This window comes from Drosophila subobscura, chromosome A, assembly GCF_008121235.1.
Source record: "Drosophila subobscura isolate 14011-0131.10 chromosome A, UCBerk_Dsub_1.0, whole genome shotgun sequence".
NCBI lineage: Eukaryota > Metazoa > Arthropoda > Insecta > Diptera > Drosophilidae > Drosophila > Drosophila subobscura.
Window position 1 is genome coordinate 12617582 of NC_048530.1, and position 14893 is coordinate 12632474.

The 14893-nt window shown below is 49.6% G+C and overlaps 6 protein-coding genes across 6 annotated transcripts; 4 read left to right on the forward strand and 2 right to left on the reverse strand.

Annotated features, from left to right (window-relative positions):
* LOC117898717 (uncharacterized protein F54F2.9) lies at window positions 1–1953 on the reverse strand. The gene is made up of 3 exons (XM_034808338.1): window positions 1168–1953; window positions 904–1111; window positions 1–837 (listed from the first exon to the last, which is right to left on the reverse strand). The coding sequence occupies exons 1-3, from the start codon at window positions 1854–1856 to the stop codon at window positions 130–132; spliced, it is 1605 nt and encodes a 534-aa protein (XP_034664229.1). The 5' UTR covers window positions 1857–1953; the 3' UTR covers window positions 1–129.
* A 334-nt stretch (window positions 1954–2287) lies between these two features.
* LOC117898772 (integumentary mucin C.1) lies at window positions 2288–3973 on the forward strand. Its single transcript, XM_034808409.1, has one exon. The coding sequence runs from the start codon at window positions 2378–2380 to the stop codon at window positions 3338–3340; it is 963 nt and encodes a 320-aa protein (XP_034664300.1). The 5' UTR covers window positions 2288–2377; the 3' UTR covers window positions 3341–3973.
* Window positions 3974–5387: 1414 nt separating this feature from the next.
* LOC117898747 (band 7 protein AGAP004871) lies at window positions 5388–8529 on the forward strand. The gene is made up of 4 exons (XM_034808372.1): window positions 5388–5712; window positions 7384–7900; window positions 7973–8138; window positions 8220–8529. The coding sequence occupies exons 1-4, from the start codon at window positions 5520–5522 to the stop codon at window positions 8430–8432; spliced, it is 1089 nt and encodes a 362-aa protein (XP_034664263.1). The 5' UTR covers window positions 5388–5519; the 3' UTR covers window positions 8433–8529.
* A 797-nt stretch (window positions 8530–9326) lies between these two features.
* Window positions 9327–11833, forward strand: LOC117898737 (band 7 protein AGAP004871). Its single transcript, XM_034808361.1, has 4 exons — window positions 9327–9619; window positions 10667–11180; window positions 11246–11411; window positions 11487–11833. The coding sequence occupies exons 1-4, from the start codon at window positions 9379–9381 to the stop codon at window positions 11700–11702; spliced, it is 1137 nt and encodes a 378-aa protein (XP_034664252.1). The 5' UTR covers window positions 9327–9378; the 3' UTR covers window positions 11703–11833.
* LOC117898781 (NADH-cytochrome b5 reductase-like) lies at window positions 11713–12721 on the reverse strand. The gene has a single exon (XM_034808420.1). It carries the CDS (start codon window positions 12691–12693, stop codon window positions 11755–11757), a length of 939 nt encoding a protein of 312 aa, XP_034664311.1. The 5' UTR covers window positions 12694–12721; the 3' UTR covers window positions 11713–11754.
* A 419-nt stretch (window positions 12722–13140) lies between these two features.
* On the forward strand, window positions 13141–14831 carry LOC117898756 (transmembrane protein 185B). Its single transcript, XM_034808384.1, has 4 exons — window positions 13141–13537; window positions 13616–13686; window positions 13756–14330; window positions 14396–14831. Exons 1-4 carry the CDS (start codon window positions 13500–13502, stop codon window positions 14786–14788), a joined length of 1077 nt encoding a protein of 358 aa, XP_034664275.1. The 5' UTR covers window positions 13141–13499; the 3' UTR covers window positions 14789–14831.
* Window positions 14832–14893: the final 62 nt, after the last annotated feature.

The following is a 14893-nucleotide window of genomic DNA, read 5'->3' on the forward strand; positions in this document are numbered from 1 at the left end:
CTTGAATGCAAATTACATGTATATTAAAAAATCGTTTTATTACAACTAAGTTTGTTTTGAGCCACGCGAGTTGCAGTTGCGGTTGCAGTTGCTGGAGGATTGGGTATCCACCGGGGAATTTGTTGGCGACTAGCTGATCTCGTACTGATATACATCCTCATCCGAATCCTCGCTGGTGGAGTAATTCTGCTTGCGGCGACGTTGCTCGCGTTTGCTGAGCTTCTTGGACGCCGCTGATGCTGGGGCTGCTGCTGCTGCGGCTGGTGCGGCCGCTGGTGGGGCCTCCTCCTCTTCTGGAGCCAGCTCCTCCTCGAGCTCTGCATTGACTTCCGCCTCCTCGGCCTTCTTCTGGGTCTTGACCAGCTCGCACAAATACTTGTAGCGCACCAGGCACTCCTCCTTGGTCTTTTCCGGCACACTGTTGGCGATTTTCTGCCAGCGATCACCACTGGCCGTCTTCCTGTTCTTCACGATGGCCGCCTCCAGAGCGCGCTGCTGCTCCTGCGTCCAGTTGGTCTCCGGTATCAGCATGCTCTTCTCGCTGCTGGCAGTGGCTGGTGCCGCCGCTGCCGCAGTTGCGGACTTCTTTACCTTCTCCTTGCGCACCGCCTGCTGTGATTCCTGCACGAGGTGCTCGGCCACGCTCTCCGTTTGGCCGGGTATGCGGTAGCCATTCTCTTTCATCTTGGCTGCCATGAAGGTGACCTCCTGGACGCTGCGGTTCATGGACTCGGCAATGGTGTTCCAGCGACTGCCCGCCCCACCAGGATACTTCTTCACGAGGCGTATCAGCTCGGTGAGATCCTCGTCCGTCCAGAAGCCGCCGCTCACAGTGCTCTGGAAGATTTGGGCGCCCTTGGGCGATGAGTAAAACGAACGTGAGTCTAGGTATTTGTAGTTCACCTTCTGGGAAGCGGGACGCACGGCATCCTCTTCGTTCAGCTCCCGGGCATTGATGCGCGAATAGCCGCGCAGCTCCTCCTCGGTCTTCTCGGGTGCCTTGCTGTTCTGCTTGCGCTTGCGCAGATTCTCCTTTTGCTCCTTTCGCAGGCGGGCCTGCTCCTCGGCCTCACGCTCCAGCTCCTCCTGACGGCGAGCGGCCTCGACCTCTCTGCAAATAAGATCAAATTTAGTCTGAATCCCTAATGGAAGAGCCTCCCTACTCACTGTCTGCGCTTCTCTAGTGCCAGCTCCTTGAGCTCGTTGGCCTTGCTGAAGCCGTTCATGATGGTCTTGGGTAGATTCCAGATGGCCAGCGGTATCTGAATGGGCAACGTGTTGAGCAGCGATGGCATGGGAATCTCGCTGAGGATCACGTCCATATCGATGTTCTTGTTCTTCTTCTGGAGCTTCTTCAGCTTGGTACCGAACACCTGCTCGGCGGTGTACTTCTTCTCCAGATAGGCTGCCCACGCGAACAGATACTGGCCGATGGTGATGATTAGGAAGAGAATGAAGGCGCCCTCGTAGAGGCCAATCTTGCGCATGCGGCGGTAATAGTAGAGGGCTGACTTCCAGTTGGGCATGCCCTCCTTGAGCACCTTGTCGTACTTCTCCCGCTTGGAGGAGTCCTTTAGCACCTCGTAGATGGAGACGAGATTCCGGAACTGGATGTTGGCATCCTCGGACGGATTTTTGTCGGGATGCAGGACAATCGAGAGGGTGCGAAAGGCGCGCTTGATCTCGTTATTGGTGGCCGTCTGATTGATGCCCATGAACTCGTAGAAGTTTTTGTTGATCTCCTCCACCAAGTCGAAGATCTCCAGCTCCTCCGAGTGCCAGGCCTGGGCCGTGCCGCACATTAGCAGCAGGCAGCCGCCCAGCAGCAGTAGCAGTGTTTCGCCTGGCAGATTCATTTCGTATGTTTCGTGGGGCTTACGGGCGCTGCAAGTCGAAATCGAAATCAAAAGAAATGAATGCGGCAGACACCACACACACAGCTGTGACACGCACGAAAGTGGCAACGTCAGCAGTGACAGCGTTGCCAAATGTCACATATGGTCAGCAACGCCGTTGATTAAAAATTCCGGCGCTGGACTATTCAGAGGAAAATTTGTGGCTCTTAATTATATTTTTCTATAATAGCTTTAGTTTTTTAAGCACATATGCAAATATTGAACATTTGCAACTTTAAAAACCATTCTTTCGATAACACTTATCGATGACCTGCCAACACCACAGATGAGCTTTGTGGAAAGAGCAGGTGAGAAGGTATAATTCGGTATATGTTAAAATGAGAAGGTTTATCTCTGTATATTTCCGTGGGTCTGTCGGTATATTTTATCGATAATTCCGCGGTCTCACTGGTAAAATATTAATTTTGGCTGCCAAATTTGAGGTTTTGGACAAAATTGCACAAGGAGGGCCTGGCCTAAGAATGAACGTGCTTCCGTTGCTTTGGCTGCTGTGCAGCTCAAGCCTAGTGCTGCTCGCTGCTGGCGAGCAGAATGCCACTGTGGCCAGCGTTGGTGCGGCCAATCCCCAGACAGCCCAGAGCAACAGTTCCACGGCAGCGCCGCTGGTTGTGAATGTGATGAATGCTACTGTCTCAGCTCAGGCTGCAGTGCCTGGTCAAGTGCACATCATTGAGAAAACGCAGGTCAAGTCGACCAACTCCACGGAGCTGGCCAAGGAGCATGAGAAGGACATGAACAAGACGAGCACAATTCCGCCAGACAACACGGCCAAGACAAGGAAGCGGACGGACCCGGTGCAGCTGAAGCCCACCATTGCGACAGCGGCGCCAACTAGCGCAGCTCCGGCAGCCACCAATGGAACAATCACAAAGGCAGCAGCAGCAACAGCAACAGCAAAGCCAGCCACTGGCAACATTGTGGCTGAGGGCATCTCCATAAGTGATGTGAAGAAGGTCAACGGCTCCAGCACGACCAGCGGCAATAGCAGCAGCACCTCCACTACTCCGTCGACTACAACAACAACAACAAAAACCACAACAACAACGACGACGACCACGACCACGACGCCGCGTCCCACAAAGCCGGCCGTTGTCTACAGTATGGACACGCACAGCGAATGGGAGAAGGAGCAAGAGGATAAGCAAAAGTCACCGGCGGCTCCTTCCTTGGCTGCGTCCTCGGAGCCCCTGCCGGTGCTGGCATCCACGCAGCCCGAACCGGCAGCACCAATGGTCCAGGAGCTCACTGGAAATCTGGCGGATCGTAGGGGCAACGATTACATCGTGCCCATTGTGACGGTGCTGCTGACGGTGCCTCTGGCCATTGGTGTGGTCACCATTATGTATCGTCGCTTTCGCGAGCTGTGGAGCACACGGCACTATAGGCGCATGGACTTCCTGGTGGATGGCATGTACAATGACTGACGAAGGCACCAGGCGCCAACGGGTGGCAAGAGTGGCCAGTGGTCGGCGTGCTCCACGTACTCGGCCACCACCACCACATACTCCTCCTCCATACAGCAAAGAATTTGGTAACCAATCAAGCGATAGGATGCGAACCGAACCGAACCGAAGCGAAGCAATGCTATGAGATGCGATAATTATTAGTTGTTTAAGTTCCCCAAAAAATGTTTCGGATGTTTGCATGCAATGCAAAAGAGAGAATGGATCTCCGCCAGAGAGTGAGATGCACACACACACACAAAAGGATAGCTAGGATATTGCTCAGTCAATTAAAAACACACACAATCGGCGAAAACAAAGTTAGTTCATAAATTGTTGCTAAGAGAAGTGTCTAAAATTTCGTAGAGGCCAAAATTGGAATTTTTGTAAGCAAACTGATTTTAGAATGCAAAATTGGACTAAACGCATTATTAGTTGTAAGAAGCATTTGGGATTTGTGTGTGAAGCAAAGAGCATTTGTTACGAAATCGGCATATGATAACCAACACAGACACATACATTTATATATACTTATATACCTATTATATACATATATATATACCTTTATATAGCTACTTGTATACAGCAATCAATCCAATTTATGATTATTACTTAGCTGCGACCAAATTGTATCAGTCCCTGATCCCCATCCACCATCAACCATCAACCCTGAAGCATCATCAAGCGCAGTTAGCAATCACTCATTTGTAGTAGATCTACCATATATAGACCGTAATGTGCCTTACGAATCAGCTATATACATAACTATATACATACATATATCCCATATCGTATACACACACACACACTGATATACAAATATGTAGTGCATATATCGGTTGTTGCATTTACTTTCCGCCTCTCATTGCAGCCCCCTACCGCAGGATGCAATTTGTAGCCTCAAAGCAGGTACATCTTTACATATACACAAAACACAATAATTATGTACAATTTTCATTGTTATTCAATGTAACAATTACAATAAACTACGAGAATATAGCAGTAAAAAAAAATTAAGAAATTTCCTTAGACTTTTAATGAATATTTCGCATGTTCTGGCAGACCCTTGACACCAAGCTCTAACTCCAAGCTCTATTAAAGCTCCTATGTAAATATATTTCTAATTTGGTTGCAGCAGAGCAAGCGCTAAAATAAAGATCGTAAATATACGAGATAACATAATAATTAATTAACATTTCAGCGGTCATATTTTCTTATGAAAACTTAAATATGTTTCTACGTTGGTTCCGTATAGGTATAAGTATAAGTATAAGCGGTAATCATTCATTGGAACTATAACTCATTTGTGTCTAGATACTGTCGCTCGGCTCCCCCGAGACTGATCTCCACGGTGATTTGTGCACAAGCTTAGGGCATTTTGTTGTGGGGAAAGTATTTTGTGTAGCGCTTGGGCTGACCTGTTGCGCCTATGTTGAGATGATTTAAAAGACAAATGGTAAAGACAAGGCGTCGCCATAGCTCAGTGTCTGCCAGCAACTCCCCCTGCCCACCAGCCACTACCTTCAGCCATAGACACGCTCAGCGTATTCTATGTATATCCATCCATTTGCCAGAAACAAAAGGCATTTAGCTTTAGCTGCTGTGAAACACTGTGATTGAAGTGCTGTATAAATTATCTCCATCTCTAGTGGCCCGTTTCATACAATTTAAACAAAAAGAAAAAGAGCAAACCATCGAGTCGCCTCGTTTTGGGCATCGGGAATCGGGCGGCGCCCACAATGCTCGTACTACGAGTAGGTGAATGTGTGAAATAAGTCGAGCAACTGCTGCTCCGACGAGTATGTCTGTCTAAGATGGTTTTTTGATACCCATTACCAAGAGGAGTCTGTGGTAACTTTTGATATGTGGCAATTGTTTAGTAATCCTCACCATCAGATGGCTATTCCCAAGGAGATATGCGCATACTGCGGGGTATCTTTCTGGTCGCTACATCCGTCTATCAATCGAAGCTTTTATTGTAGGAGATTTTGTATTTTGTGTTTTGTTTGTTTGGTGGATTTTGTGCCGCCTCCGCATTCACTTGAAAACGTGCGCTGGACGCGTGCAGTTCTCATCGATCAGTTTCCGTTTAAAAATACCTTCGGCTCATCCCATTTACCAGCTCGTTCGCTCCCTTGTGCTCGCTCGTTTGTTCCGAGAAATGCATCCTGCCTCGCCGCATCAACATCGCTCGCGTCTGCATGTCGGCTCGCCGGGATCGGGCCAAGTGCAGGCCTCCTCATCAACGGAGACATTTCCCTTGACACCGCAGCCGCAACATCATCAGTCGTCGTCGCAGCACACGGTTCACATACCGCCTGCCGCCTCGCTGCCCTATCAGGGACTCAAAACGTGTAAGATATGAGACCAACAACAAATGAAGCCCAAAAGGATTTTAAATCCTATAAATTCTGCAGAAGAAACGTGTTGAAAAAGGTCCACAAATATATAAATATCTAAAGGTTCCAAAATTACTTACTTACTTTGATTCGAATTTCCCAAAAGATACTTAAGGAATTCTACAATTATTTGCCATTGAAGTTCGGCAACAGACCCAAGAGTCTTTCCGGGATTTAATATATTGCAGAAGAAATTAAATGTATTAAAACTGTTTAATTTTGAATTTTAAATTCGATTTTGTTGCATAGTTCCTTTTGTGGATTTGTGGAGCGGATTTCCAGGCACAGATTTAGCCTGCTGCCGCCTTTTGTTTAGCTCATAAAAATATACGCACATTGACTGCCAGATACAAATAGTTTTTGCCACATGACCTCACAGATCTCGCAGATAAACCTCCCAGCCCCCTGCCACCATAATCCATATTTCCAGCAAATGTGAAATGAATGCAAATACAAAATCATAATTAAGGCACGAGGTGAGACGATTCGTCGGTTAAATGAATCAGAAACGAAGCCCCACAACCAACCACATATTCCAGCTGTATCGGAGAGCATTGAGTTGTACGGACCACCAATGAAGTATGCAATATAAACTCTGCGCCGACATATACAAATAAATATAAACTATCCCCCCCCGCACGCACAGGCCTCGAATTGTGGCACATGAACACCGATCCGTGTATCCGTGTATCCGTGTATCCATGTATCCGTGTGATATAAATCGTACTGTCGAAACATATAATCTAAACAAAAGGAATGAAATACTCAACACCCCGCCGGGCCTTTTGGGGCGTAAACATTCCCTGCCTTACCCATTGGGCATAAATAGTTCTCTCGAGGTGCAAAAGAAAAACAAAGCAGCACAAGCAAATGGAAAAACAAAAACAGAAAACCAAAACCATTTTGGAGATCATATTCATGAGCGTTTTGTGTACACTCGCCCCGTATATACTCGTACTCGTATTTGGCCATAAAGGAAAATGTTCTAGTTATGTAGTTAGTCGAGCATAAGAAATGCCCCACTCCCGCTCGCTTTGCTGGATATTTATGGAATTTATGGCATTTTTACTAGATCAAAAGCAATTTGTACAAATTAATTGCCTTACAAAATAACACAAGCAGATCCATGCCCTGGAATACTCTTATGTATTGTATGTATATGGTGTGGGGGCAATTGAAATATCATAATGGGTTGGAATAACCACAAATCCACAGAATTTCAATTGCAAAACATAAGGAAAGGGAAACCTTACACATGGGAATGAGTGTACGAATGTTCTCAGTGTATTTGCAGCTCAGTTTTGCTTGATGGTCCGTTACTCTTGGTTGGTAAGAGAGCGCAGAGAGCGAAAGGAAACCTTGGAAATGCTTGGCAACAAAACAAAGTAATTATGATGAGAATTCTGGCACTCACTTCTCTTTTAGAGACTTTGCTCGTTGTCTTCTGTCCTGAAAAGGGAACTTGGGAATTCTTAAAGTTGTTCCATTGTTGGAAGGGAAGATATCCAATCAATAGCCAAGCAATCGTCAGAGCCGCTCTTCATTCTTAAATCCATTTTACAAACGAGTTCTTCCAGCTTCAACTCTCCATTCATCTCTTTCTCGCTCTGTTTCTTTTTTTTGCAGCGGAAAACGATGACATGGGCTGCGTGGAGATATTAGCAACGGCCATTTCCGTGCTGATTATGATTCTCACCTTTCCCATCTCCGTGTTCATCTGCTTCAAGGTGGTGTCCGAGTACGAGCGGGCTGTGATCTTCCGCATGGGTCGCCTGCGCAGCGGCGGTGCCCGTGGGCCGGGTGTCTTCTTTGTGCTGCCCTGCGTCGACGATTACTATCCGGTGGATCTGCGCACCGTCTCGTTCGATGTGCCGCCGCAGGAGGTGCTGTCCAAGGACTCGGTGACGGTGACCGTGGATGCCGTCGTCTACTATCGCATCAGTGATCCCCTCAAGGCCGTCATTCAGGTGTACAACTACAGCCACTCGACCAGCCTGCTGGCAGCCACCACATTGCGCAATGTCCTGGGCACCCGCAACCTCTCCGAGCTGCTCACCGAGCGCAAGACCATCTCGGATACGATGCAGATGTCCCTGGACGAGGCAACCGATCCCTGGGGCGTCAAGGTGGAGCGTGTGGAAATGTAACAGCAGCCACGAACCACCCACCCACTTTATCCGCCTTCATTTCGCCTTTTTCCTCTTTCTCTTTCCAGCAAGGACGTCTCCCTGCCCACGGCATTGCAGCGCGCCATGGCCGCTGAGGCGGAGGCAGCTAGGGAGGCCCGCGCCAAGGTCATTGCCGCCGAGGGCGAGATGAAGTCATCGCGTGCCCTCCGTGAGGCCTCCGAGATCATCTCGGCCAGTCCATCGGCCCTGCAGGTAAGTCTCCCGCGCAGCTCCGAGCTCCGAGCTCCGAGAGTCTCCTGGCCAGCGCTGAACCTTGCTCTTGTTCGTCCGCAGCTGCGCTACCTGCAGACCCTTAGCAGCATCTCCACAGAGAAGAACTCGACCATTATCTTCCCGCTGCCCATGGAGCTGCTCACGCCATTCCTCAACTCCCACAATCAGTACCAGCAGCAGCAACAGCAGCAGCAGCAGCAGCACAACATGCATTCCCATCCGCCGGCACCATCCACCCCATTGCATCGCCACCAGCATCAGCATCATCAGTGACGCTCAATGTCGGTGCTGCAGCCCTATCTGGAGGCACTGCATCGCTGCGAGCTCAAGCGACTGCAGCGTCAGCGGCAGCAGCCAACAGACCGCAATGGTGGCGTGGAGGCGGATGATGTCGAGGACATCGTTGGCTATTTGCTGTAGCATTCGATCGAACACCATTCGAATTAGGATCATGGGAGGAGTATAAGATGCTGGCAAATACCCAGAAGGCTACTTATTGCATCAAAGTGTTCTTAGTCTAACTGTTGTTGTTTTTTTTTTTGAATGAATGAATTATATTTACTACAAATACACTTCTTTTTCTCGGTGTGGGTGTGTGTAGAATAAAGCGCGAAACAAGAAACCAATTTTGTCACGAGTATTTTTTGTTTTTGCATTTCTCGGGCATTCCCTTTAGCACTCTTCGCTTGTGCGTCTGCCTGCATTATCGATTGGCGAAGACTGAATCGGCAAGCGATCGTTTGATCCCTCAACTCGAGACAAAAGAGCAAATCTACGACAGGGCGTATTTATTTCGGATTTGTTGAGTTCTACGCAGTTCATTTGAAGCCCAGCCCGACAATTTGCGGGCTGCTGCTGCTTGGGTTTTTATTTGCAACGATGATTCATCCGCGAATTGCAAGCGATTTACACACAGAGCCGGTTAGGTGGTGTTCCCATGGGTGCTGCCCCACCGAGTGCTTTGGTGCACAAAAAGCAGAGCGCGATAGCTGGGGCGGCCAGAGATACGAAGTGCTTGTATCTGGTGGCGTGGGCACTGGGCAGAGCGCTACCCGGTTCGTGATTAACCGTTCCCCGAGTCGACACTCGGCGTTATCAATGGAATGCCCCGAACGGGTGATAATCTGTTGTTCAATTTGTATTTCGTGTTGGCGACAGTTTCGAGTGGCTCGCTGAACGGAGTGGATCACAGATCACAGATCACACACAAAACAGAGCCATGGAGCAACAGCAGCAGCAGATGCACCACCAGCACCAGCACCAGCACCAGCAACATCAGGATGCGGACAACCCCGTGTATGCCAACTACGAGGATATGCGCAACTCGGGACCGAGCAGCTCCACCGCCTACATGATCAACATGGGTCCTGGCGCCCCACCACAGGGTGTAGTAATCTCCGATCATTCGCCACCGCGCAAGCGTTCCGGTGTGACGCAACAGTATCGGGGATTTAAGACATGTAAGAAAAGGATCGATCTAATGATAGATACGTCACATCTAAATATATTATCCAGCCAGCCAGCCAGCCAGCCATTCAGATATTTTCAAAATTCACTGGAAACGAAATTTAGATTAGATTGCGCTCGAAAATACTTATAAACGAGAGAGAGATTGGTAGCGTTTGCTTGCTAACGATCGCAATCCATCTGAAGGATAAGGAAAATGGCATTTAATCAATGGGTAATCAACAGTCAGCAGTCAACAGTCGTGAAAATGTGTTTATCAATCGAACATTTTGTATGCCATTTGGGTAAAAAAAAGCAACACCGCAATTATTTGTATGCGATAAATGTGTAAACAGATACGTAGACGGGGAGTTTTGGCAGCACACATGCACTGGTTATACATATACTCTGCAGGTTTACTTGAGATCGTTTCTTGTTTGGTTTCACAATGGACTTCGAGAGCGACTTAAGCCTTAAAAATGTTTTTTGTTATTGCATTCTGAAATTCTTTGTCCAAATGAACTACAGGATTTACCAGTGTCACGCAATGTTTTCCTACATAGTTCAGCTTTACATTAATGGCTGCAAAGCCCTTAATAACTTTGAGACAGCAGTGAACCAACCACCGCCAGCAGAACCCCTGAAGCTTGTGGCTTGTGGCAGTCGTTACAGATAAATATAGTTCCATTCCATAAGCAAACGTTAATTCAGAATGGAACTTCTCATCCCATCTGTACAACGGAATCTACAGTCCTTCTGCCCATGCCCGGGTTTCCGATGCTTCTGTCAAGTGCTCCTCTTTCCGGGTGCACTTAAGATCAACGCTTTTGTAGCCTATTTTCCCACATCCCTGCGGGACTGCAGTTCGAGTGTAGAGAATTGATTGAGCAGCCTGAAGTGCAGAAGGAAATACGTACGTGTAGGGGCGCGTGCCTTATCTGTGGGCAAACACTCTGGACGGATCCGTCAATGATTAGTCATCCAGCATAGAAGATCTTGAGTGTTTCTGTGGCTGCTGGGAATAATCTCTCATTCTGCTCTGTTCTGTTCTCATTTCGCAGCTGAGAATGAGCCGAGGGGCTGCATGGAGTGGATAGTGACGATTCTCTCGGTGATTGTCTTTATTATCACGTCGCCCATATCGATATTCATCTGCTTCAAGGTTGTGGCGGAGTATCAGCGTGCGATTATCTTTCGTCTGGGCCGCCTCAGTGGCGGTGCCCGTGGACCGGGTATGTTCTTCATTCTGCCCTGCATCGATGAGTACCGCAGAGTGGATCTGCGCACCGTCACCTTCAATGTGCCCCAGCAGGAGATGCTGACCAAGGACTCGGTGACGGTCACGGTGGATGCCGTGGTCTACTATCGCATCAGCGATCCCCTCTATGCGGTCATCCAGGTGGAGGACTATAGCACCTCCACTCGCCTGCTGGCCGCCACCACGCTGCGCAACATCGTCGGCACCCGCAATCTCTCCGAGCTGCTCACCGAGCGCGAGATCCTCGCCCACACCATGCAGTCCACTCTGGACGAGGCCACCGAGCCCTGGGGCGTTATGGTGGAGCGTGTCGAGATGTAAGTACTGCAATCATTTCTAGCTGCACCACTTCATGACTTATCCTCCTTATCCACACTTGCAGCAAGGATGTCTCTCTGCCCGTGTCCATGCAGCGTGCCATGGCCGCCGAGGCGGAGGCGGCTCGTGATGCCCGCGCCAAGGTGATTGCCGCCGAGGGTGAGAAGAAGTCTGCCCAGGCCCTCAAGGAGGCCTCCGATGTCATCTCCTCCAGTCCCTCAGCCCTACAGGTGAGTCCTTCGACCGTTGATTCAACCAATTGAACGTTGGCTAATCCTCTGCTGCTCTTCTTCCTCGTCCTGCAGCTGCGCTATCTGCAAACATTGAGCAGCATTTCGGCCGAGAAGAACTCTACGATTGTGTTCCCCTTGCCCATGGAGCTGCTGACGCCATATCTGGCCAAGTATGCGCACATGATGCCACAGGTGCCGCCACAGATGCCGCCACAGCAGTCAAAGGAGAAGGCCGCTGACGGCACGGTGATTGATGCGCTGGCCGCTTGGCCAAAGACCCAATTGTAAATCCGTCTAATCCTGTCATAACATGCATTTCGTAATCCTTAATCGCTGGTCTTTACAACAAATAAACATTCTCCTGTGCCACGCCAAGGGCCTTTGCTGCCGCTTCGCCCATGGTTCGCTGAAAGCCTGAATCGCCGGCTATTATTAGAACACGCAGGCCCGGGATGGCAGGAGTGGCATGCTGCTTCAGCTCGTTGGCATCCAGTCGGTGCAGGCACACCCTCTCCTTGTAGCGGAGGCTTCGGCGCAGCTCGTCGCACTCCTGCCTGCAGTGTCCGGCCTTCAGGCAGGCATCAGAGCCACATTGCTGGCGGGGCACGTACAAGCAGCTGCGATAGTTCCAATATTTGGCAAACTCCAGCAGCTGGTCACGGAAGTAGACATGCTGCAGATCGGGGGCGCACACCAGATGCCATAAGCGACTCATGTCGTCTTCATTCTCCAGCACTTGGCCCACCAGTGGCAGCGTTGGGGCAACGGCCACGCCCTGGGCAATAATATAAATGCACTTAGTCACGGCTGGATCGTGCCGATAATTGCCAATGGGTCCGCGAAACTCCAGCCGGTCGTTGGGTTGTACGGCAGCCAAGTGCTGGGACATGGGACCATCGGGCTGCAGCTTGACTAAAATTTTAAACTCTTTGCTGGCAAAGTCCGTCCAGTAGGGGGAGTAGGGGCGCAGCAGGAAGCCAATGCGCAGCATTATATGGTGTCCCGGTGGAATGTCCAGCACGCAGTCATCCTCATCGTCGCTCTCCGCGGCATTGCCAAAGTGCAGGAACAGCACTTGGTCATCGCCCGTGTGGGTTTGGCGCTGCAACAGCCGGAAGCTGGTGTACTTTAGGATAATGTTCCGCTTGCCGGCTAGCAGGGCTCGCTGGCTAGGCCTAGGCTTGTTGTCCAAGATGCAGTTGGTGCAGCCATTGCCACAGCAATCCGATTCTTGGATGGTAAACACGTCCTCCACTTTCTGTTCCCCATCGGCTGTCATGCTGACAGTGTTGACTAATTTTGCAGTACATTTTGTTGATGCAAAAATCGCAAATAACGAAGAGGCTGAGATTTCTTGATTTAAATGCTTTTGGGACTTGTAAATCAGGTTAATTTGAATTCGGGAAGATTAGCTAATATGTCGAGGCCCGCCAAATATATGTGCTTACACTTCTAGGCATATAAAAACCACAGAAAAATTAAATAACTGTCAGCACTGCCTGGTAAGGCATTGTATCGATTGTATCGATGGTGGTCATACTTGATTGGGTCGATTTTGGTTGAGAGAAGAAGCGCACTTATTAAGGATGTGGATATTGGGTAATTTTAAATTTTTCTTTTAGACCAATTCGTACTGTTTTCGAATCTTTTTAAAATTATTCCATGAAAATTTCGATAGTTCGATGTTTTAAACCATCGATGATAAAACCATCGACAGAATCCCATCACTATATATCACTGGACAATACGAGAAGTATGCGTGTGTAAATAACAAAAGAAAAGGCAAGAAGGGATAGCAGCAGCAGCAGGCAGCAACGCCAACAGAAGCAAGAGCAGAGCAGCACCTGGCAGCGAAATCTTTGTGCCCCCCAACGCAGCGTGTGTGTGTGTGTGCGAGCCAGCATCTGTGCGCTGCAGTGAGTACCGCAAGAGCAGGAGCAAGAGGCAACAAAAGAGACCAAGGCAAAGACGGGCATCGCGTATCGTTCAACGTCAAGGGAGGGCCACGGCAATGTGCAACTAGTGTCGGCCACACGCACGATCCCACTGTAAGCAGCTCCCATGGCCACATAGCCCCGCTTCAATATGAATCTGGAATCGCTCTTTCGCGACTTCAATCCCTGGTACGTACTGCAGACCCCCTGAGCTCAGCACCTGACACTGAGTATATCCTAACGAGTCTCCTTTGTGGCGTCTTGCAGCAAATTCATTGTTCACTGCAGCCTATTTACCTTTGTGACACTATATGCCTTGCGTCTGGATGACTACATTGGTGAGATATGAGGCCCGAGGCCCGAGGCCCCACCAATTCCGCTAACCCAATTCCGCTTTCTTTCGGCAGATTGGCCTTATTGGGCCATCTTCACTCCGCTGTGGATTTGGAAGTGCACAGCCATACTGGGCGCCATTGTTGGTGCGATTGTGTGGTGCCGCTATCCCCACTACCGCCTCGAGGGCGATGCCTACACACAGTTCAAGGCGATGCTCATCTCCCTGGCCCTGCACCTCATACTGCTGATGTTTGAGCTGCTTGCGTGCGACAAACTGACCTCGGATCGCCACCTTTGGGTACTTGTGTTCATCCCGCTGATCTTCGGCTCGGTGGTCAGTGTGGGTGCCTGTGTGTGGGCCGTCAAGCATGATCGCTCCTTCGAGCTGGAGCTCTTTTTGGCCGTTAATGCGCTGCAGTTTGTCTCGCTGCCGCTGAAGCTTGATCGGTTCGTCTACTGGAACTGGGACGTGGTGTTTGTGCCCATGTGGATTGTCATCTGCCTGAGTCTGGTCAGTGTGCTCTACAACATCATATTCTGTGGCATTATGATGCGCACCCCCGAGGTCTCACTGCAGCAAAAGAAGGCAGCCCTCAATGCGGCCGTGGGCAACATATGCACGGTGCTTCCCCTGCTCTGCTTTCAGGTGAGCCTCAAGATAATTGTGTGCCCAGCAAACCTTGAAGCTTACCCCTTGATTTGCCCCCACAGGTGGTCATATGCGACAAGCTAGATGGAGAGCTAAAGTTCCCGTACATTGTGGTTTTCTCGCCGCTGCTCGTCTCCATTCTGGCGCTGATCATTCTCAGCTTCACCGCCAAGGGCGGCAACATGTGGTGGTTCGGCATTCGGAAATCCTTTAGCCAGTTCTTGCTTTCGGCCATGCCGTTCCTTCAGGAGTACGGCAACATCAGCTACCATGCCGACACGCATAGCAATGCCGGGCAGTCTGTGCCATTGGATGCCTCCTCATCCACCAGCACGGCGGCGGCCAGCGAGCAGCTGCATGAGTTCAGCCGGCACGACAAGAAGAGCAAGAAGGGAGCCAAAAATGATATACTAAAGCCGGTGGTGCCATTCGTAAGCATTGATTTGCCGGACTAGCCAACAGTTGCGGAAGCGCAGCGACAGCGGAAACAATAAGAAATCAAATAGATTTAAGGACACACATGCACACCTAAGGATAGGTGCACACACACAATCACATAC